The 22,034-nt window shown below is 37.8% G+C and overlaps 1 protein-coding gene across 2 annotated transcripts; it reads right to left on the bottom strand.

Annotated features, from left to right (window-relative positions):
• Window positions 1-151: 151 nt before the first annotated feature.
• tyro3 (TYRO3 protein tyrosine kinase) lies at window positions 152-21,704 on the bottom strand. Of its 2 annotated transcripts, none has more exons than XM_017476411.3 (19): window positions 21,340-21,704; window positions 20,250-20,433; window positions 17,473-17,573; window positions 15,715-15,885; window positions 12,925-13,011; window positions 11,152-11,264; window positions 10,501-10,681; window positions 9,595-9,737; window positions 7,561-7,699; window positions 6,552-6,678; window positions 6,317-6,414; window positions 6,117-6,212; window positions 5,754-5,834; window positions 5,561-5,653; window positions 4,755-4,876; window positions 4,313-4,422; window positions 4,001-4,160; window positions 3,221-3,357; window positions 152-1,801 (listed from the first exon to the last, which is right to left on the bottom strand). In XM_017476411.3, the coding sequence occupies exons 1-19, from the start codon at window positions 21,395-21,397 to the stop codon at window positions 1,384-1,386; spliced, it is 2,619 nt and encodes an 872-aa protein (XP_017331900.1). In that variant the 5' UTR covers window positions 21,398-21,704; the 3' UTR covers window positions 152-1,383. The 2 variants fall into 2 exon arrangements, with proteins under 2 accessions (XP_017331900.1, XP_017331901.1); XM_017476412.3 differs by having other exon boundaries at window positions 6,317-6,411.
• Window positions 21,705-22,034: the final 330 nt, after the last annotated feature.

Genomic DNA, 22,034 nt, shown 5'->3' with positions numbered 1-22,034 from the left:
AGCTGTGGTTTGTTAACTTGTTTAAACAAGCTGGATTTTTCAGGAATTGCTGTTCCACTGGGAAACGTTAAATGGGAACCGTTGGGTTTTAGACGCCGTAATATTCAACCGAATGTGAGAAGGAAAAATAACATTCACAAGTCACGGAGGCTACTTCAAAATTCATGTTTATTTTTTCAAAATTCAGAGCTGTGTTGAACAGAAACACGGTCCACTTCAGCTGAGTATAGCGCAATATCAGCTCCATTGTAACAGTTTTAACTTTCCAGTTAAATACTTTTAAACAAAAAGAACCTGAAAGTTCAATATAGTTCAAGTGTCGGCTAAAAGCTGGGTGAAGTGTTCAGACTGTATATACACCACAGCCCATTGCTTATTGAATGCTGTCTGATATTTGTTGCCTGTACATCACTTACATTTTTACATGTCCTAAGCTTGATCTGTATACAACCATAATCAAAATAAGTCTGATCATTTTCTGTTCACTCATTAAAATAAAAAATATACCACCAACTTAGACAGCATGATGCTACTTACTTATTGCGTTAAGTCCTGCCTAACATGGTCACATCTATTTCATTATTTAACAAGGAATGTTAAATACTTTAAAAGAAGTTTAAAACATGCAAAGAGAAACTCAAAATTTTAGTTCTTATACACTAATGAAGTAAAGGAAAATGCTAAATGTACAATTTCAAGTTATTCTGAGCTAATAAAGCATACATTTTAACAAACACATTTAACATTAAAATAACCTAAAACTATAACGGACATCTCAGCACTTCACATCCCTTAATACCGAATGCTGTAATGTGAACATTCATAAGACACTTATAACATGCACCATTTGTGCAATCTACCAAATCATCAATCCTGTGTAGATGTACAAACTCTGCAATACTGGCACTGTAAATGGATAAAAACTATTATATTTCATGACAAAGTAAAAGCAAGAGATTTCCGACAGAGGAATATCATCAGCCTTAATGAGAAACATTACAATACAGTAAATCAGTGCCCATGGTACAAAGTTATTAAACCCACTTTTACAGTTATAAAATTTTAGTTTTAGCACTGTTCAATGTGAAAACTCAATTTTGCTTGTAAACATTTATTAATATCTACTACCTTTGAAAACTATGCCTATTCATGGTACTTGATTAGCTGATTGTATATGTCTATGTTGGCCCACAAAATAGTGTGTTATGTTCTTTATATCATACACCTCACATACTTCTCCAGTCTATCAGGACTTGCTGATACGTCATCCTTTAACTGCTCTTCACAATGCCATCTTTTTGTGTACAGTAGTCTGTCATTAATTCAGTCTGGAAAAGTTGGACATAAAGAAAATAAAAAAATTTGTAAAAATTTTTAAAAAAATCACACATTTATGATAATGTCCTCTTCATCATCTTTGATATCCTCAGAGGGCCCATCCTCAGACTGTCTATTCTCCCTCTCTGTCGACCCACATGGGCCAATAATGTAGCGACAGTCACCGCCGATAGCCAGCGCAGCCCCAGAGGACACCACAAGCCAGTCTTTTTCATCGTCCCCCATATCTGCACATTGCCAAGGCACACCCCACTGTGACTCGTAAGTGCTCAGCACATCGGCAGTAGCCCCAAGCCCAGAATCCGGCTCCCCATCACCATCTTCCAGGTTCACATAAAGCAGTGGCTCTTTTGTGGCTGCTGGAGAAAGTTTAGTCCAGAGACCCTCTAACTGAGCTGTCAGTTGTTGGAAACTGGGACGGCACTTAGGGACAGGAGACCAGCAGCTGTGCATGATCTCGTAGCTGAATGGAAAAAGGGAAAGAAACAAACCTCTGAGGATTTTTAAAAAAAATTATTATTATTTTTTTTTTAGTAATTTAGGAAATTTAGCCATAAACTTTTGATCCTTGGTGAGGTCAAAGTACATGCATTTCAACTTTATATACACTTTTAATTCATTGATTTTGTAGTAAAATGTCTCACATATATTCTGTGCCATGTAAATAACGTTTATAACACTAACTCATTTTGCAAAATGGATTCAGAGATTACAGCCTTTTTACTCCAAGGTCTTGATGTTTCATATCGATGTTTTTATCTAAATATTTTTCTCCCTTCTTCCTTGTTGATAAAACACAAGTTGCAATGGTAGTTCCAGGTATATGTGAAATTTACACCTACCGTGTTTGCATATCCTACATTATTTTATGCTCAAATAATATTTTACTATTTATTAACTGCAACGACATACTTCAGTCACGATTTGAGTCGATTCATGAACTAGCTTCACAATTTGATTCTCATGATATTTTAAAGTTTTTAAATGAAGAAAAAGGATGTCTGAAAATACTCCTTTTTTCATAAACAATGCAAAACAATGTGCATTTTTGTCTGTATATGTATAAAAATGCTACAAACAGAAGTTTAATGTTGTAAACAAAATATAGTACTAGGTCACCATGACTTAAAAATAAATAAATACATTTGTAAATTTATAAATTTGACTGAATAAACAAAATGTTTATCCTGGGGAAAACAATCAATTGAAACATAATGAACTCTGTAGCAGTGCCTGAAGCATCATTTAAACTGAAAATAGAGCTCCAAAGTCGGCTAAAATGCCATAATTTTACTGCCTGTTTCTTGGGCACTGTAGACTGCTGTGGTGAGGGGCTAGTGTCATTTGAAAGCTACTGAAGTGCTCTTACTGAAGTGCTCTTTTTAGTTATTAAATGTGGTTGTGTAACCATATAACCATTGTGATCTGGAGCTATGGGACACTTCACAAGAGCAGATGGTTCCTGGTAAAGGCGCGGGCTATCCCTGAAAGAAGGCAAATATGTGACCAGAATGCTCTCTGTACTGTATATTTTAACTCTATGGGTTGTGCAGATTAGGACCTCTGGTGTTCAAACAGTGCAATTGCATTAGACTCATCATTAACTGAATGCTTATTTCCAGAATGTGAATCACACATTTTCACAATGCACATCAGATTTTTGCATCGCAATGCATAATTTCACAATGTATCATTACACCTACTATTTATTAATATTTCACGCTGCATCCAACATTTCAGCGTGATGGTAAAATGAAGCCGAATAAACACAGAATCATCTGCTTGGATCGTTAGTAGACAGAAAAGCCATACGGTCACATTTGATCATGTAATTCCTGGCATAGAAAATTAATAATACAAATTAGTATGGATTCAAACTCACATGTCATCGGGACAGTCGGATGGCTGTTTCAGCCTTTCACCCTTGATGAGGTACTCATAGACTTCTGAGTTCTCTACTCCAGGATAAGGAGTCTGCCCTCGAGCCATAATCTCCCACATGGTCACCCCAAAAGCCCACTGAGGAAAACAAACAATATAGTCTCTAACAATATTCTCTAACAGACTCTAAATTACCCCTAGATGTGAATGAGCTTGAGAATTTGACTGGTTCACTGAGGGTCCTGTATCTCATGCAGTGTTCCTGTTATAGGATCTGGACACATTACAACTCTGACCAGGATTTTAAAAATAAATAAATAAATAAATAAATAAGATTAATAAACAATTGATTTAATTAGTTTAAGCAAAACTTGTGGCTGTAACGGAAAATTTTACACAATTGTACATGATATTTTGTGGTTTTATATTCTCATGTACAGTCTGACAGGTTTATTATTGTTAACACACACATATTTAAAAAGTGGTGAAGTAGACTTAATTACATTAATATCTTGGTTTGTGATCACTTTACAATATGGTGGACACATTAATCAAGGTAGCAATGAACAGCGACCAAAACATCATTCACAGTTTTCATTTGTCTATGGTTATTGTTAAAGTATGCCTATTAAAAGGCACTTCATAAATACACACACATTCTTATATATATATATATATATATATATATATATATATATATATATATATATATATATATATATATATATATATATATATATATATATATATATATATATATAACCACCAGACATATAATTACCACATCACTTTGCGTTGTATAAACGTTGTCGGCCAAACTTTCCAGTGCAATCCACTTCACTGGTAACTTTGAGACAGACCCTTGTCTGTAATAATCACCACTGTAGATCTTCTTGGAAAGCCCAAAGTCTGCTACGCATACAGTCATGTTCTCATTCAACCTAAAACAGACGAATGGAACAAATAAAATGAGATTTACTTTGGTAGGCCATCATTTGAAACACGACATTTAATGTGAAACTGTTTGCTGCATACAGAAGCTAGTTATGGAAGCTTCATCTAACCGATTAAAAGTGTCACTGAACTGACTCACATGCAGTTGCGAGCAGCTAAATCCCTGTGGATGATGTTTTTGCTGCCAAGATATTCCATTCCCCGAGCAACATCCAGCATAAACTGAACAAGAGTTTTTAGGGACAGGGTCTGTAGGAAAGACAAAAAGGAGATGAAGCGTTTTAATTATTTCTCCTCAAAAAAACAAACAAAAAAAAAAAAAAACCACCACCATTGCAAATCCATGTCCATGAAATTCAGAGAGCAATTATTTAACTATTAATGCAGAGGATTTTATCAACAGACATAGGCTGAATAAATTATTTAATACAAGTCTTTTGGTTCATGATAGCTTATATAATATGTAACAACAATAAATATATGTAAATCTATACTTATGTATTTTCATGTATTTTTACATAATTCTCATTTACAGTCTTATTGCTGTTATTAAAATGGACACCAGGAGTTTTGACACTCACAAAGGGTTCGTCCCCCAGACGGGACATAAGGAGGAACGTATGCAGGTCACCATGTTTCATAAAGGGAAGGATCACCATAGGAATAGGTAACCGCTGCTGGGGTCGTCTATGCAGGCTCACACCTGTCAGAAAGAGACACATATCCTGTGATTTCCATCTAGTCAATGGAGTAGTCAATTAAAAGTTCTACATTTTAATGGTTACATTTCATCCTCAAATGAAAACGACCTGCCCACTTATACACTATATGTATAAGTTAGTGAACACCTGCCCATCACTGCAATGTGTGCTTTTTGAACATCCCATTTCATATTTAGTCCCACTTTGCAGTTATAATAACGTCCACTCTTCTGGGACAGCTTTCTACTAGATTTTGGAGCATGGCTGTGGGGATTTGTTCATTCAGACACAAGAGCATTAGTGAGGTCATGCGCTGATTTTGGGTGAGGAGGACTTGTGCACAGAGCATTCCAGTTCATCCCAAAAGTCTTCAGTGGGGTTGAGGTCAGGCCAACCAAGTTCGTCCATACCAACCTTGGCAAACCGTGTCCTCATGGACCTCATTTTGTGCACAGGGGCATAGACATGCTGGATCATTATTTAGAATAGGCCCCTTAGTTCCAGTGAAGGGAAAGACATCCTATATAATTGTGTGGGAAGGTCCACATATGGGTGTGTCGACATACTTTTGACCATATAGTATATGTAATGGTTCAATCCAATAGACCATATCTCTATAAAATGGGTTACATTGTTACTTACATTACAATTTTAATTTTCAGTAATCAAGAAGTTCATTTACCAACCTATGAGCTGGATGACATTGGGATGATGGAAATCCTTCATGTTGGCAGCCTCTTTAAGGCACTGCTCGATATCACTTGAAGTGCTGATATCAGCTTTTAACCAAAACAAAAACTTAGTGAATAAGTACAATAAACAGTGGCTTAAACAATAACTAGGTTTGCTGTTGTCATTGTGCAAGAAATATTTATTTACTTTTCAGTACTTTCACTGCCACCTTCTGTACGGAGTTGTCCTCCATCTTGAGAAAGGCCTCTCGCACTGAACCAAACTCCCCTGCACATGAAAACAGATTTTCTACTAAATTAATCTGATTGACCCTTAAATAGTACACATAATTTGTATATTTTTTAGGTTAATTATTTGTAATTGAGCTCCACATTGTTTTCACACAGTTTATGTTTTGGCTGGTATGTGAAGGGTAAAGAATGTTTTGAATACACTTAAATTTCCAGCCAAACCACTATAATTTTTGCTGCCAACCTGTTAAACTAACAAGGCTCCTTTGTATAAAAATATTCTCCTGTGTACTGAAATGGATGTGCAGGTAATGCTTACCTTTTCCTAGCATGTGCCCTAAAGTGAGAAGCCTTTCTGGGATGAGAACATCCCGCAGCTTGGTCTTCAAGTCATCATTGATGCCCACACTGTCCACTAGAGGGGGCACAACATTTCAAATGAACACATGCACTGAAGCATATAGTCCAGCACTAATGGTGTTTGTTTATAGTGGTTATGTCCATGTCATTTACACATACACGTGTGTTCTGGGAGCTCCAAGCCCTGTCTGTTAAAGGATCTTACTGCAGTGAAGGACACCACAGATTCCATCCCTGATGGCTTGAATGCAGATCTGCTAAAGAAAATATCGTTCTTGCTAATATACAGAACTGCTCTCAGAATAATAAAAGCACTTTGAGCCCAATGTCTGCCAGTCATAGCCAATGGCTGCATTTGCTTACAATTAGTCTGTTTCTAGTTGTTCCAGCTTACCCAAATTGAGATTCTTTGCTTCTGCGGTGCACCAGGACTATTAGCAGAAGTCCCAGAACGGTGACCACCAGTAATCCAAAGAGCAGACCCACCCACATGTGCCCTCTTGAAGACTGAGCCTGCACAGCTGAAATAACATTCCAGAGCAAAACAAGTTCCTCTATTAAGTATTAGACTTTAGGTTATGCTAAAAATTGTGATTTTACATGGTAAACTTTTCTTGAAGTACTGATTCATGTTATATCAACTGGTGTTTTTGTGCAAATAATCACATTACTTTCTAATAAAATGTGAACTTTCGTATTACTTCCATAGGAAAATGATTAGGGTAAAGTTCAATATGAGCTAAGGTAGTGATTGCAATGTTTTGGACCCATCACATCCATTGTTTGAGAAAAGAGTGGTACCTGGAACATTTAGCCAAAGTTGTTAGCGTAGATGTTTAAGTTATTCCTCACTAAGAACATTAGTGAGGAACAAAATCTTTAGGGTGTTAAGGTATGTACTGATAGGTTTGGCTACTGTTAAATTAGATACTGAAATCATATCTGTGCCAACCTGTAAGAAATGCAAGCTTGTTAACTAGCAGTGAGCTAGCCTACTACCTAAAAGGGATATCAGAAGGACAGTATGTGCAAATTGTTTATTTGTGTACTCTATATTGATAGCTCATGGCATTTCTAATTAAGGATACAGGTACATAAATGTTTCTTAGCTATTCAGTTGTTTATGGTGCGTTAAGACCATATTAACCAATTTACTATTCTACATATTATTATAATTATTTTAAATGATTAAAATATAATTCATGGGTAGTTTCATACATCCTTTAAAACATTCAATATTGCAATAACAGTCATGAATGCACAAAAACACAGTACTGACCAAAAAAAAAAAAAAAAAAAAAACATGTTAAGATGTACAAGGCTTTCAGGGTTTGATATTCTGCAAACTGAGCTCAATCCAAAATGGCACCATAGCAGATTTCCTAATTCTTTATCGGGCTTACCTGAAGCTGGCATAATGAGCACTGGCAGGCTCAAGGGCCCACATCCTACCACTGAACAAGCAGCCACTTGAAAAGTGGCATTGAAGAAACGGGCTCCTCCAGAGACATGGGCAAAGTTTTCCTTAAACAGTAATGGCTCCTGAAAATTAAGAAGGCGAAGTTTAGTTATTAAACAATGTTTCAAATTCATGAAGATAAAGCACATATCAGTCAAGGTTTTCTGAAACAATACCATCACTGGTGAAAGCCAAGTCTGTCATTATATGCCACACATCATTGACACAGGACGACAAATTTGTTTCATAATCATTTATGTCCTTCCACTGAGTCACTACTTCACTAAAAACAATGAAAATTGTTCGTAGAATTTAAACAAGATACAAACATAAAAAATAATCACATTATACCACACCGCTGTTGAATTCGCAAATCTGATTGGCCAGGTGGTGTTGATTAATTTCCTATAACAGTAGCTCTGACAATAGTGAAGACCTCAAATGGCAGGTTTATATTAGTGCGCTCATGCTAATACATTAGCGATTTTATAAAACAATTACTTCATAGGAACTTGTATGGTGGAACCACCACAAAATCTAAGACTATATTATTTAATAAGAAAATCATCCAATCATTATATGGTGAAGCTTTCTGTAAGGAGATGTTTATTTGACATTTAGGGAAGGACTCTCAGGTGTCATGACTTTGTAACCATCAGGAATTTTCCACCATGGGAAAGTCTCCTGAAATTAAGGTTTACACTGTCCGGTTTCTCAGTAAAATAACTATCTGCATTTTTTGTCTTAACTTCAAGAAAGAGAACAGAAAAGAGGCCGGTGAGGGAATAAAGCCGAAAGTATGCTTCACTTTTTACGTGTACGCTAGGACCAGCATACAGTACGTGTGTTGCAAATATCGTCATCAGCAGAGTATTCGCATTGTGCAATTTTTCCACGCGTACTTTGTACGCACAGGTCGCACGTTTAATTCTTTTGCACTATTTAGTTGTTCCACAAGGTGGCAACAGTGACCCAGGGCCGTTGATTCTCAAGGTAGTCAAAGAAAAAAACTGAAAAAACGGAAGAGACGGCACGAGTGAATTCTCAATCCCTAGCTCTTTTCTGGTTGAGTGGACGCACAAACCATCTTCTCTTTTGCTTTTAAAAAAAATCTTCTTCCTCTAGCAGCATATGTCTTTCTCCTCCATTGTTCTTCGTGTTGTTGTTATTCTTCTTCTTTGTCATCCTTCACACCAGAAAACCTGCTTTACTGCTCTGTACTGACTCTTACTGTACTCTGTACTGGTGGTGTAAGTTGTCGTAATGCACACGCGTCGACCGTCTGCGTACATGTCAAATGGAGTACACTTTGCGCATACGCTAGCGTACGGGTTAAAAAAAAAACAACACCAAGTATACCGGAGGCTTCAGACTAATGATGAGGAAGATAAGAGAGAAGCCAGCAGTCACTCGGAAAGAGTTGCAGGATGACAAAAGCAGCAGGAACAGCAGTTTGACAGAACAATAAGTGGTGAACAGCACTGCACACCTCGAGTCCTACACTCAACGTAAAGAAGCATAGCCTCTTCGGTTTTTTACGTTATGGTATGAGGGGAATAAACACTTCAGGACACACTGTTAAAGGAAAAAAACAACTCTGGAGTGGTAACATTAACTCGTCAGGCTGTATCACACCACCCTGTCACTGATTATTGTACAACACTGCCTGTTGTGTTTTATTCCTTACTTAATAAACACCAAACAAATAATTCTGTTTCAGTCTCAACAAGTCCACTTTAATATCAGGTTAAAAAGTTCACTTTACTATCATGACAAGCATTTTCATATCTATGAATACAGGCACAACAAATGATAGTCATTGTTTCTGACTGATGGAAAATTAAAGCAACATTTCCTTTATGCCACTTCTAAGTATTTAGCAGGTCTACAAAATACACATTACCTCATTCCATGTCATACATAGGTTACATCCTGTGTACTTTAAGGTGTTGCCTTGACTGATGCTTAATAAATGTACCTGATTCTCTCCACCCACGTTCCATTGCACCTTATAGGCCAGCAATCGTCCATTCAGCTCTTCTTCTTCGAGCGCTGCCCAGGTCAGGGTGAGCTGTTGCTCCGTCAAGTGAAAGGTTAGATTCTTGGGTGCTGCTGAGGGAACTGTATCGGAGAGGCAGAAATAGACCATAGTGACCATAGATAATCCTCTAAATACATCAAGATAAAGACATCCTGAACATTTGATTCGCAACATTTTAAATAATCAAAGAGGGTAATATCAGTCATGAGCAGTGGGTGGCAGTAGTGCAAACCCTGCATAAGCCCAACATTGAGATGGATTTGGGACACACACACACAATAGCTCATTGTACCAGCAAGGCTGGAATCCACTGGACTGAGGCCAGTCTTGCCAGTTTACAAACGTAAATAAGATCAACAGTAGAAACCCCTACTGCTCCTCCAACCAGCCAGGCCAATTCCTCTCTCCACCCCCGACCCCCAGCAGCTGCCTGGGGCCGTGAGCCCAACGCTGGGAAGAAAAACCAGAGTTTCTAGAATTCAACTGAAGGCTGTTTATTGTTACTCTCAAACAGCTCACTATATAGGGCTAGTTAGTTACAGGCTAATGAATTATCCAGAAATGGATCTAAGCTTCTCTGATTTGCTAAAATGAAGTAGTTGGCTTGGTTTGTCCTCTCTGGGATTAGAATAAGCTAAAATAAAACAACTGTATTGTGTCATTAATGGAAAGAGACACATTGTAGGAGGTTTAAGACTGATTTGAGGTGTAAATTCCTAAGGACTGACCTTTCCACCTTCCTCTCTGCTGCTCAAACAGCTGTGCTACAGTACTTTGCACATGATCAGAAACAATTCAGTGTGCACTGATGATATATCATTTCTTATCAGGAGTTATGTATACCTGATTCTGGAGTCTGAAAGTCCATCCAAGGAGAAAAAGGAGAGGATCCAACCTCATTACCACAGCGGATTCTGAAGCTATAATTGGAGTGACTGCTGAGTCCACCAACCGTGTGCTGGAAGGGTGGCACTGTAACTTGCTGGTCAGGAAGTTTTACCTTTCTCCCAGAGCTCTTAGACATCTGCAGACATATTTGGGGCAGGGGGATGGAGAGTCCATTCATTCAGGAAAGACTTACAAAGGCTTACACACTTTGTCAAACCCAACAAATCTAAATTCTAAATTCTTTAACTTTTTTTTTTTAAAACAAGTGGTCTTGGTTATGCATCCTATTCTAATCTGTGAATTTCTGTTCTACAAGATTCATGCCCTAATCTTAGGAAGAACAGCTCTACCCCCAACACAAATTAACAACTGAAATCGGTAATTGCATACCAAAGGCCTGTTCTATCATAGAGTTTCCACACCTCTGATACCTGCTGAGGTTGGCTGCTAGCAACATTAGTTGAACTTCATTCAAGTAGCTTACAGATAACACTATAAATGGGGCAAACACAACAGCACAGAGAGATAGCAGGGGTTTTTTTTTTTAAACTGTTTATTGCACAACTGTCCTGAGAAAAGTCTTGAGTGATCAGATATGTATAGTACCTGAATGGTGCAGGTGGACAAGTTAGAATAGCCAGTGAACCCTGGGCTCCACATGAGGGTCACATTCTCAGACACCTGGTGAATCTGTATATTCGTAGGAGACTCAGGAGGTACTGAAGGGTAAAGAAGTTCAGATTTCCATTTTATACAAAATATTCATAGACTAATTTGTTACAATAGTACAAAGTGGAAATACCAGTATACACATCAGTATTAAACAAATAATAGCTTTAGGAACCAGGGATCTGAAGCATTGAAGAAAAAATCTAGATGTTGCATTTGCTGCTGTTACTAATTACAGTCATCCATCATTCTCTCTACCATATTAGCTGCAGCAAGTATTGTTCATTAGTCAGTGTAGTCGCTATGGGGAGATGATGGTCTTCCTGATTAAATCATTTATAACTTTATGCTCAACTGATTTTTACAAAATGTGCTTTGGTAGAGACTTCATATAGTTCTCCATATCACAGGTGATATAGCAAATATATCTTAAATAATTTGACAGAGTATAACTGCATGACTACAGCAAAGCAGTGGGAAGTTATAGTAATTGCCACAAAGCCTTTTTTCCTGCAGTAATGGGAATTCTGCTTTAAAGATGGATTTTATGTTCCTGTTTGGTTGTTTGAGAAGATTGATTGGATTATATTAATTAGTTTACCAACATTTTTTACAATGTTTCTTAATTTGTGCATATTTGATAGTGCCGTTACAGTAGACTGATATTGTTTCTTTTACATTTACACAGCCACTGTAGATTTGCTGTGTACCTCTTGTACTGCCTCATGTACCCTTGTTTGGAAAGTGTACAATTGCCTTTGGCTGTAGAGATGAATTTTAGCCCAAAGTGGCTACATTATATGTCCAAAAGTGTGTGGACACCTGGCCATCACACCCATATGTGCTTTTTGAACATCCCATTCCAAATTCAGTTCCTGCTGTTATAATAACTTCCATTCTTTTGGGAAGGCTTTCCACTAGATTTCGGAGCATGGCTGTGGGGATTTTCTCATTCAACCACAAGAACATTAGTGAGGTCAAGCACTGATATCGGGTGAGGAGGCCTAGGGCGCAGTCAGTTTTCTAATTCATCCCAAAAGTATTCAGTAGGGTTGAGGTCAGGGCTCTGTGCAGGACACTCGAGTCCTTCCACTGCAACCTTGGCAAACTATGTCTTCATGGACATCGCTTGGTGCACAGAGGCATTGTCATGCTGGAACAGGTTTGGGGCTCTTAGTCCCAGAGAAGCAAAATTATAATGCTACAGCATACAAAAGAGATCCAATACAATTGTGTGCGTCCAATTTTCTGGAAATAGTTTGGGGAAGACCCACATATGGGTGTGATGATCAGGTTTCCACAGTCTTTTGGCCATATAGTTTAAGGTTTCCTATACGTACAGCCTCTAAAAGCTACTCCACAGAAATTTATTACACAGAATGGTTATTAATAGGCACTGCAAAGAAAACTAAAACCAAAAAGTGTTTTCACAGCTTTACCAATAAAATGTCTTAAACTGAATTACAGGTCATACATTAAATGTCTCTATCTGCATTATACATGTGGTGATCCCTGGTGGGGATCTCACACATTCCCTGGCAAGGATGATCAACTTCAAAACCTTCTGCCATATTTGCTGTGTTTAATCACTTGGTAAGAAGTAATGTTGAAATCTTGATAAGCTGTAAGAATTACTTTGACCCATTAAGTAGCTGTTGGTTATGTTTTACAGTACAGTTTGTGCTAGATAAGGATAAAAGCACAGCTCACCTTTAATATACACAGTGCCAGTCCGAGACACAGAAACACCTTTAGCATTCTTGGCTTCACAGTAAAATTTGATGCTGTCATTCACACCTAGAGAAAATAGAGGATGAATAGTTAGTGTGTGTGTATGTTATTTGATCTCTGCTGTTCCTGTAACCTTGTCAAACAGCTACATTTGCAGTAGCACATTTAGCTAGAGGCCACTGGAAGGCAACATTGAAAGAGAACATTAAAATATGTACTAAACTAAACATGCTCTTAAAGCTACATTGGCAAAGCTATGATGCCACAGACACTGACTTACTCTACAGAAGTAAGAAAAACCAATATGGTAATGCACTTACTGGTGGGGTGATACTCCCCATCACCATCTTAAAATGGAAAGTTTGTCTGGGCACTATAGACTTCTGTAATGCATTTCACAGAAAGGAAGTATGAGCTGTTCCATAACAGAAAAGACAGGATGCTGGAATATGTTAACAGTCACTGACAGGCAAAGACAGGAGCTGCAAAAGGATGAAGGGAAGGAAAGAATGCAATGGCAGTAGGCCTGCTGTGATAGTCGGTGTTCCCGATGTTACATGGTGATCGGCCACATACCAATTACATCACTTGCCCACTGCAGTACCGCCCCCACTGTCGTTTTGCTTTTTTATAGTAATAATATAATTTAGTTCAGAACGGACACTGCAATTAAAAACTGAATGCGTCTGCTCCGTTCAGCATGAGTCAGAATCGCAGCACAGATCAAATTTCATTTATCACGTAACGAGAGAGAGGCGAGCTGACTGACAAGACGATGGCGGAAGATTTGGTTTCAAAAGTTCCATGTGTAATATAAGCGAGTTTGTCATTGTATTGTTATGTTGTTGTGTTTTTCATTAAGAATAATAATGAACCCACCATTCAAGCAATTGCTGCCCTCGAACTGCCACTAATTCGAAAGTGAAATGCGCTCAGCCACACAGGCATTCATAAGCAATTGAAAAGCAATGGGGAAAAAAGGGAAATTTCTGAATTTTCTGATGAGAAAGAAAATCTTCAGTAAAAACAATTACAAATAGCATTTATGTGCACACAGATTGCTTATTTCCCCACTACTGTTATTTAATTCAAAGGTTTAGGCTGCTGATGTTGGAGCCAGTGCACAGGAGCATAGGGTACAGTACACAGGACAAGAAGAATATGTGACAATGTAATAATGTGAGACAATACTATTCAAATGATGTGTTATGGGGAGCTGTGGATACTTCTATATCTAGAAGATAGATATACCTAATTTAACTAGCTAGGTAGCCAGGACTTAAGTTTACATTTTTTTTTGGTTGTCAGTTTTGGCATCAAAATACTAAAAAAAATAAAATTACCCTATCTTCGGATTCTTTTCTGAAAAAAGCTCCAGAGAGATGACATTAAAGGAAAAAATCAACATGAAGTGTGTGTCTTTTCTGATGATTAAATTCTACAGCAAGGTTACACTTCACTGATTACTTAGAAACAGGTAAAAATACCACTGGTCTGAACACAAATAACTTTGTGCTGATAACTTTGTACTTAAATGTATGAAACATAGGTGTATTCTAGCTAGAACTTAAGAAGGTTTGTAGTCAATTTTGCAGGTTTTTAAACATGACTGGTGTTAAATTCTGTAACCTCACAGCTGTTGATTGCTACAATTGAGCCTTTTGGTTGAGGTGCTATTGGCCTTCTACCACCATCTGAGACTAATCAACATCTAACGTTGAATCTCCCAACTTGCCTACTTCACACCAAAAATGCTTTGATCTGTACCCAATAACATATCATCACACCAGTCATCAGAAATAGATCTTAACACTCTGTTCTCTGTCTCTCTAACGAAGGCTTTGTATTGCAAATCTTTACTGCACTCTTTGCTGAGATTTCCTGAAGTTCCTGGGAGTCCCCTATGTGAGAAATCGTTGGTCTAACATTATATTAGAAACAGTTAATCAAATTTGGCACACTGATTTCTACACAACAACCTCCTCTAAAGGTGTGTTCTTCACACCAATCCTAACTTAACTGACTTGACATAAAGAAATCCCAATTTGTCAACAGCATGGTGTGCAAGTTCCAGTGAAAGATTGGATTAAAATTGAGTTAACTGTGATAATGTCATAAATTCAATGTCATAACTCTCATAATGTCATAAATTCAAAGGTGATATGATACCTGGTGTACTGAAGTTTTGTCTTTTTTGGCCATGATAACTGTCCCCTCAAATCAAGCTCCAGATAAAGGTATCTTAGAAAGCAGCATTTGATGCAATTATTCGATTTGGACATGACTAACTGTCTTCCTGCCTCCATATAATACCTGAGCAGGCAGTATTGTGAAGTTTCGAACACACCCTGTGACATTTAGCTTTAAAAAAAAACAAAAAAAAACAACAAACAAAAGTCATACTGGAAACCGAGCTGGGAGTGTATTTACAACAATAAATGGAGACAGCCCTTTTCTCTTCACAAGAACACTAAAACGTAGTACCATGGTTCTCAAATAAGAAGACAGACATCAAAAATCCTGCTCGTTTTTTTTTTTTTATATATATACATCCCGACCTTTGAATGTTACTTCACAATCCAAATAGACCTATTGAAACGTCACATGAAACGCATTAGTCATAATGTGTCAGCAATGCACTTACCTTTAAGAGTGCATGTTATATATTATATATTATGTAATATAATAAATATTTGCTTCACATTGTTTAAAAGTGAGTCACACATGACATACACTTTTCTCAGTATGACCAGGGACAGTCAGAGTTACCTTCTACCAAGAGCACAGACGGGGAGGGTCTGAAATCTCCTTCTTGTACTCCCCCCAGCCACCAGAGCACCAGCACTGGTTCAGGAGGCCCAACAGCTTTACACGTCAGGTTAAAGGGAGCACCAGGAAATGTGGCTATATCCTGGGGTTCCAATGTAAAGTGGGGTACACCTGAAGATTAATCAGAAAGGACATGAGATGTATTTATTTGTTTTTCTTATAATGCGATGTCAGCATCAATGTTTTTCATGGCAAGATCAATGTAGGTAAAACAGGATATTCTGTAAATACTTATTAGTTACTTACTTACAGTATTACAATGATAAAATTTTACAACATTCCAACAGTGTCAACAACAGCAGGTATATAAGGTTTATATAAGCACTTTAATATTTGATAAGAATTCTAGAATTTTTCCTGGTGAGACATTTTGTAAAACTTCTAAATATATCTTTTCTGAGTAGAATTATTGTCTTGTATTAAGAGTACGAGCGTATATCTGGACTATATAACAGTCATTCTTATTTTACAGGAATCACATGTTTGTGGTTCTTCCCTGTTGTGTGATTCGAGGTTTCAATAAAGCATCTTGTGTATACGGTCTGGTCGTGTGTGGATTCCATCGGAAATGAGGGAAGTGTCTTTCATTTATAACAGGGCTGAGTTCGTGTAGCTTGTTATGAATGCACTAGTGCCATTGCATTTGCCACTTTTTGTATGTATGAGCTTATTATTGGTTTGAGATCTAATGGTGGGATTTGACAATCTGTAATTCTCAGTTTGAGGGTTTCCTTAGCAGCAATGTCTGATTGTTCATTGCCAGACAGCCCAATATGGCCTGGTATCCAACAGAAAAGGTAGTTGAAATTTTGTCTCTGTAAAGAATCCACTTTGGGTAGAATGCTGGCAATTATGGGGTGTTTAGTCTTTAAAGATTCAAGTGCTTGTAGGGAGGATTTTGAGTCCGTGAAGACTTTAAAAACGCCGTTTTTGTGTACGCCCTATCTGCCCTAGGGCTAGGACCAAAGCACGGGCCTCGGCTGTGAAAACTGAGCATTGTCCGGGAATACAAATACTGAGGTGCTGTTAACCGAACACTACTGCTGCAGACACATGATTGTCCCTCCTAGATCCATCTGTATATACGTATTTATGGAGTGAGAAACAGCATCTTATGTCTAAGAATGATCGTTTCTACACATTTGGTAGAAACGATCTGTCTTCTTATGTTGGGTCAGATCCATTATGGTGTTTGGTTTCTTTATATTCCAGGGTGGTACAGAGCATGAATGTGTCTGTACTAAGATGTCCAAGTTAATATCTCTGTTCTCTAGACAAAATGCTTAACATTGTCATAGAGATTAAGAGTGTAAGTGAGGAAAAAAAAAAAAAAATCAGTGCCACATTATTAGACACAGTAACAAGTTTAAATAAATAAATAAATAAATAAATAAATAAATAAATAAATACAGCATATTTTCGATATAGACCTTTTACAAGTCACTTGTCTAATATCCCGTAAAGAAACTGTAAAATGGAAAGAAAAAATACAAATGCTCTTTTTGCGTATTTTTTGTCTGATAACTTGTAGAGTACTCTAATGATCAATTGATGAATTCCTACACAAAATGTGTGAAGGTTGTTAGGACTGTTAATAGAGTAGAGATCTTCCTGCTATAGCTCTCAGTATCATTTAACAACAATAAGTGTGTGAGCATGTACAGCTGAAGAGTGAACACACCCAAGTTATTGATTTACCTTCCACTGTGATCCAGGCTGGCTCAGAGGAGATGACGCTGCCATGATGTTCAACCTCACACCAGTATTTCCCAGCATTCTGCTGCTGGACTGATTTCATACTGAAAATATATTGTAACAGCACATGCTTATGTGACTGATCAAATCCACAGAAAAATAACAGTACAATGAAAACGTGTCCATTGTAGCTTGACAGACTGACGGATATATTCATAATACTGTACATCAAGTGAGGGGTAAATACTGTATGTCACATCATTCACACCTGAAGCCACAATTACAGATCCCTGAGTACCATTAATGTAAGAAAATTTTAAACAAAGTCAACTGATATTGTGAAAACCAGTTGTCTCATACCCATATAGGTCCTTATACTGGATTAAACATTAGTGCTTTCTTCATAGTTTTTTTTATTCATAACCTGGCCTAGGCTGGATCTGAAAGACCAGCCACGAGCTCGAAAACGTCAACCCTCATGCCAAGGATTAGCAGCAATGACAGCATCTGATACACATTCCCGACAGCCTGTGCATTACTCATGGCCAGCTCAACACATGGCTGTCAACTCTGCCAAGAGGATGACCACATCAGCTTACTTATCAAAAGCGATGCCATGGATTCCACCTGATGGTCCAGGATAAATACTGTGCGTTTTGCTTAGTTTTAGGTACTTCAGGTACTTCAGTTGAAATGTTCCTATGGAAAAAAATCTCATGCTCAGAGTTTCTTATTTGCACCCTCAATAGGGCAAAAAAGCTATATAAGCTGATTAAGCAGCAGCACCTCCTCTCCACTCCCACAGTACAGTTTTTCTCAGCATTCTTCTGGTCTGGTGTTCCTGTTGCATCTTGTTGCAGTTTGACAAAAGCAAAAGGGATTAAGAAGAACACCAGACCAAAAATCACAACAACAAAAAATCAGAGCCAGCTGAACAAAGCTGTTATCCACTTGTTTGGGGTGTCAGAAAAACCCAGAATAATTGTCACATACCATTTTATTTCAGACGCAGCAAGACTTCTAGACAAGACCAGACAAGACGAAAATACAAGTGCAGTGATAATATATGCAATCTAGTGAGAATGGACACAGTTATACACGTGCATCTCAAAAAATTTGAATATTGTGGAAAAGTTCATTTTTTCCTGTAAGTTAATTCAAAAAGTGGCACTTTCTAGATGCATTACACATAAAGTGAAATATTTCAAGGGGGTTTTTTTTTGTCTTACTCTTGATGATTACGGCTTACAGAGATTAAAACAAAAAAGGCTTGAAATATTTCACTTTATGTGTAATGAATCTAGAATATATGAAAGTTCCACTTTTTGAATTAAATTATTGAAAAAATGAACTTTTCCACGATATTCTAATTTTTTGAGACGCACGTATATACTGGTGTTGGCAGACGATTGTGAGCCAATCCTGGCCAGGTGTCAAGAGAGCAAAATTGGCCGTGCTCTCTAGGTGAGAGGGATGGCATACTCTCCCCTGCCAATCCTCAATCAGTGGCACTAGCCAATCACAGTCATTTGCAAGTCCTTGTATGTGAAAGAAATTAGATAGTGCTTCCCTCAAAGTTTGTTACACTGCCCTATGATGTAGCATGATCAGCAGTTCAATAGGCTGCAGTTGGCTAGCTTCATATAATAATGGAGAACTGACTGGTGGAAATTAGCAGGTAACCAAATTGAAAACAAATATGTGAGGAATCTTTTTTTTTAAATTACATATGGGTAATCAAAATGATGAATTCACCTTGAGACGACATAAGAAAAACAATACCCTATTTTTAAAAAAACAAACAAACAAACAAAAAACACCATGATGATGTATGTTGATTATATTAGACATAATAATATACAGCATAGAATCGCTCACTGATTAGTAAACCTTTTTGATAAAGGAAGAAAAAAAAAACGATTTCACTGCTTATATGCATGCAACCAGCAAGAATTATTCCCCTCTCTTTTTCTGTAGGGTATGTGCAATCTAGATAGAGACATCAGCTAATTTCAAAAAGGTCATCCATGTCAAACTGGAACAACCAGCTCTGAATAGAAGGATGGGCTGCAACAACCGATTGGATTAAAGCAATATTTTCACACCAAGGGAAGAATACAAAATTGTGTGACTTGAGCGATTGCATGCACTGATCATATACTCTCAGAACAATCAGTATGTGCTACAGTTCATGGTTATATCAGGTACAGAATAAACCGTTGAACAGCTGGACAAATCTTACATGATAATCAAGACATACACTACACTCAAAATATCATATTTGTGCTCTAAATAGCACCATCATGCCAAAGTATTCACCATTTTTTATTTCATAAGGGGTCTTGAAACCATTTTTTTATGGGAAACTGTCTGTCATAGGGTTCTGCACTGAAGTTTCAAGTGTTTCTCCAGAGGTTCACCCTCACACCGCTAGATGGAATCTTCTTTTTAGAGTTTATACCAATACATTAATCCTGAAAAGTTTCCAAAAAGCATAGTATAAACCAAAGATGAAAGAAAACATGTGTGTTCAAAATCAGAAAATATATGCACCTTAAACTATATCTTCATTCTATAATCAACAGTTTGTGGCTTCTTGAGCAGTCTGTCAATGTTAAGAAGATTAAGAATTGTTAAAATAATACTACTTCTGTGACATGCATTTAAAAGGTCAGTGACAGTTTCTCATCAAATGTTCAAAGTTTAGAGGTTATAACTCTAACCATCAACTTGGAACCTTTTGTGAAAGAAAAAACCCTTTATAGACTCTAGTCCCTTACCTGTAATATGTCTCCCAGTGATGTGTGTCTATAGTGATGTACATCTGGTCCATGCTGTACAGTTTTACTCCATCCTTCATCCACACAATCTCCGGCTCGTTTAAGCCCTCAAGAGCACAGCCTAGACGGACTGTGTTACCTTGAGTTACCGTGAGGTTGGCTGGGTTCTTGGTAAACTTTAACCCTGATAGACAGCACACAGGACAGATATGAACCTTACAGCATTTCTTTCTTATGAAATGTATACTCATTAAAGACAGCAACCTCTTTAATGAGTTCTCTAATTGATAATGAGTCTTTATTAATCACATATACATATGCAGTGAAATTCTTTTCTTCGCATACTCCAGCATGTCAGGAAGCTGGGGTCAGAGTGCAGGGTCAGCCATGATACAGCACCCCTGGAGCAGAGAAGGTTAAGGGCTTTTCTCAAGGGCCCAACAGTGGCAGCTTGGCAGTGCTGGGGCTTGAACCCCCGACCTTCCGATCAGTAACCCAGAGCCTTAACCGCCAAGCCACCACTAAAATGACATTTAATGTGCCGATTTTGTGAACCATCTTGGAACGACATATTTTACATTTCCCGCAACTTGAGTCAGCTTTTGTATCTGATTCTGTGCTGTTCATTGTGCCTGAGACACAGCACAGTCCTTTACAGAGTCCAAGTTCTGACTCAGACTAGCAGATGAAATGCAAGTTGCAGTAGGATGAAAGCTCTTTACTGTGGCAGGACAGCTGGCTTCAGCAGGCAAAACAGAACAATGAGTACACACTATTAGTAACTATTATGGGCCAACTATTAAATTACATACACAGTGTGCTTGATGGGACAACAAAAATGTGACGATATGGGTAAATAATTCAGGCTGATTCCTGTTTACTAAATAAAAGCAAGAGTTAACACTAATCACTACATCAAGTCACTACATCAAATAAAACACACTATTCTGTACTGCTAAATAACTTTATAATCAAGTTTATTACTACTTTAATCTTGTCTGTGGTTTTAAGTAGCCAGCACTTGTTTATAACCAAGAGGCTGTGTTTTCATAGACTTAGCTACATCTGTCTGAAAAACAAATCCACTTACCTTGAACTCTCTTAGCGAAGTGTAGAAGAACGAGTATCACCCACAGATAAATCTCCATTGTAGCATAATAAAAACACTTTAAACCAGTTTAAAGATAACTTCGGCCAGGCGAGCTCAGTGAATTCTCTCGCTGTGGGTGCAGGAGCCCATCAGCATCCACACAACACAGTGAGACGAGATCCAGCAAAAGCACAGAATAACTTCTGCTCACAATAATGTAAGGTTTTATTTGGTGTAAATAACGCGTTCCATGCTTAAGTTAAACTTAGCGCTACATTTCGATTCGTCAAACTGCTAACAAAGTTGTACACGAGACATCACGACAGCTCTGGAGACTACCAGTTGTTTTCGCTCCTCGGGGGGAAAATGCCTTTAGTGTGAAATGGCTCCTGACGCCCCCTAGCGTTACTTAAGAGCATCTCCAGCTGGAGCTCTGCAAAGCAAGATTCACGTCTCGACGTCTAGAAAGAACGAGTGCATTACAGACTAGAAGCACGCAGACCAAACAGAACATGGCTAATAGTCTGTAGTTTGCCTTGAGGGATATTTAAGTTTATTTGTCAAGGACACTGTACAATGCATTCATCTTAAATAAGAAAAATGTTTTCTACCAGCTACCGCATGTCCTTCATTCCAACAGCAGTCAGACTCTTTAATGCACAAACATCATGTAGCACTGCTAGCTGTCTTTCAAC

The sequence above is a fragment of the Ictalurus punctatus genome, chromosome 9 (genome assembly GCF_001660625.3).
Source record: "Ictalurus punctatus breed USDA103 chromosome 9, Coco_2.0, whole genome shotgun sequence".
NCBI classification, from domain to species: Eukaryota; Metazoa; Chordata; class Actinopteri; order Siluriformes; family Ictaluridae; genus Ictalurus; species Ictalurus punctatus.
This window is presented reverse-complemented; position numbering and strand designations above follow the sequence as displayed.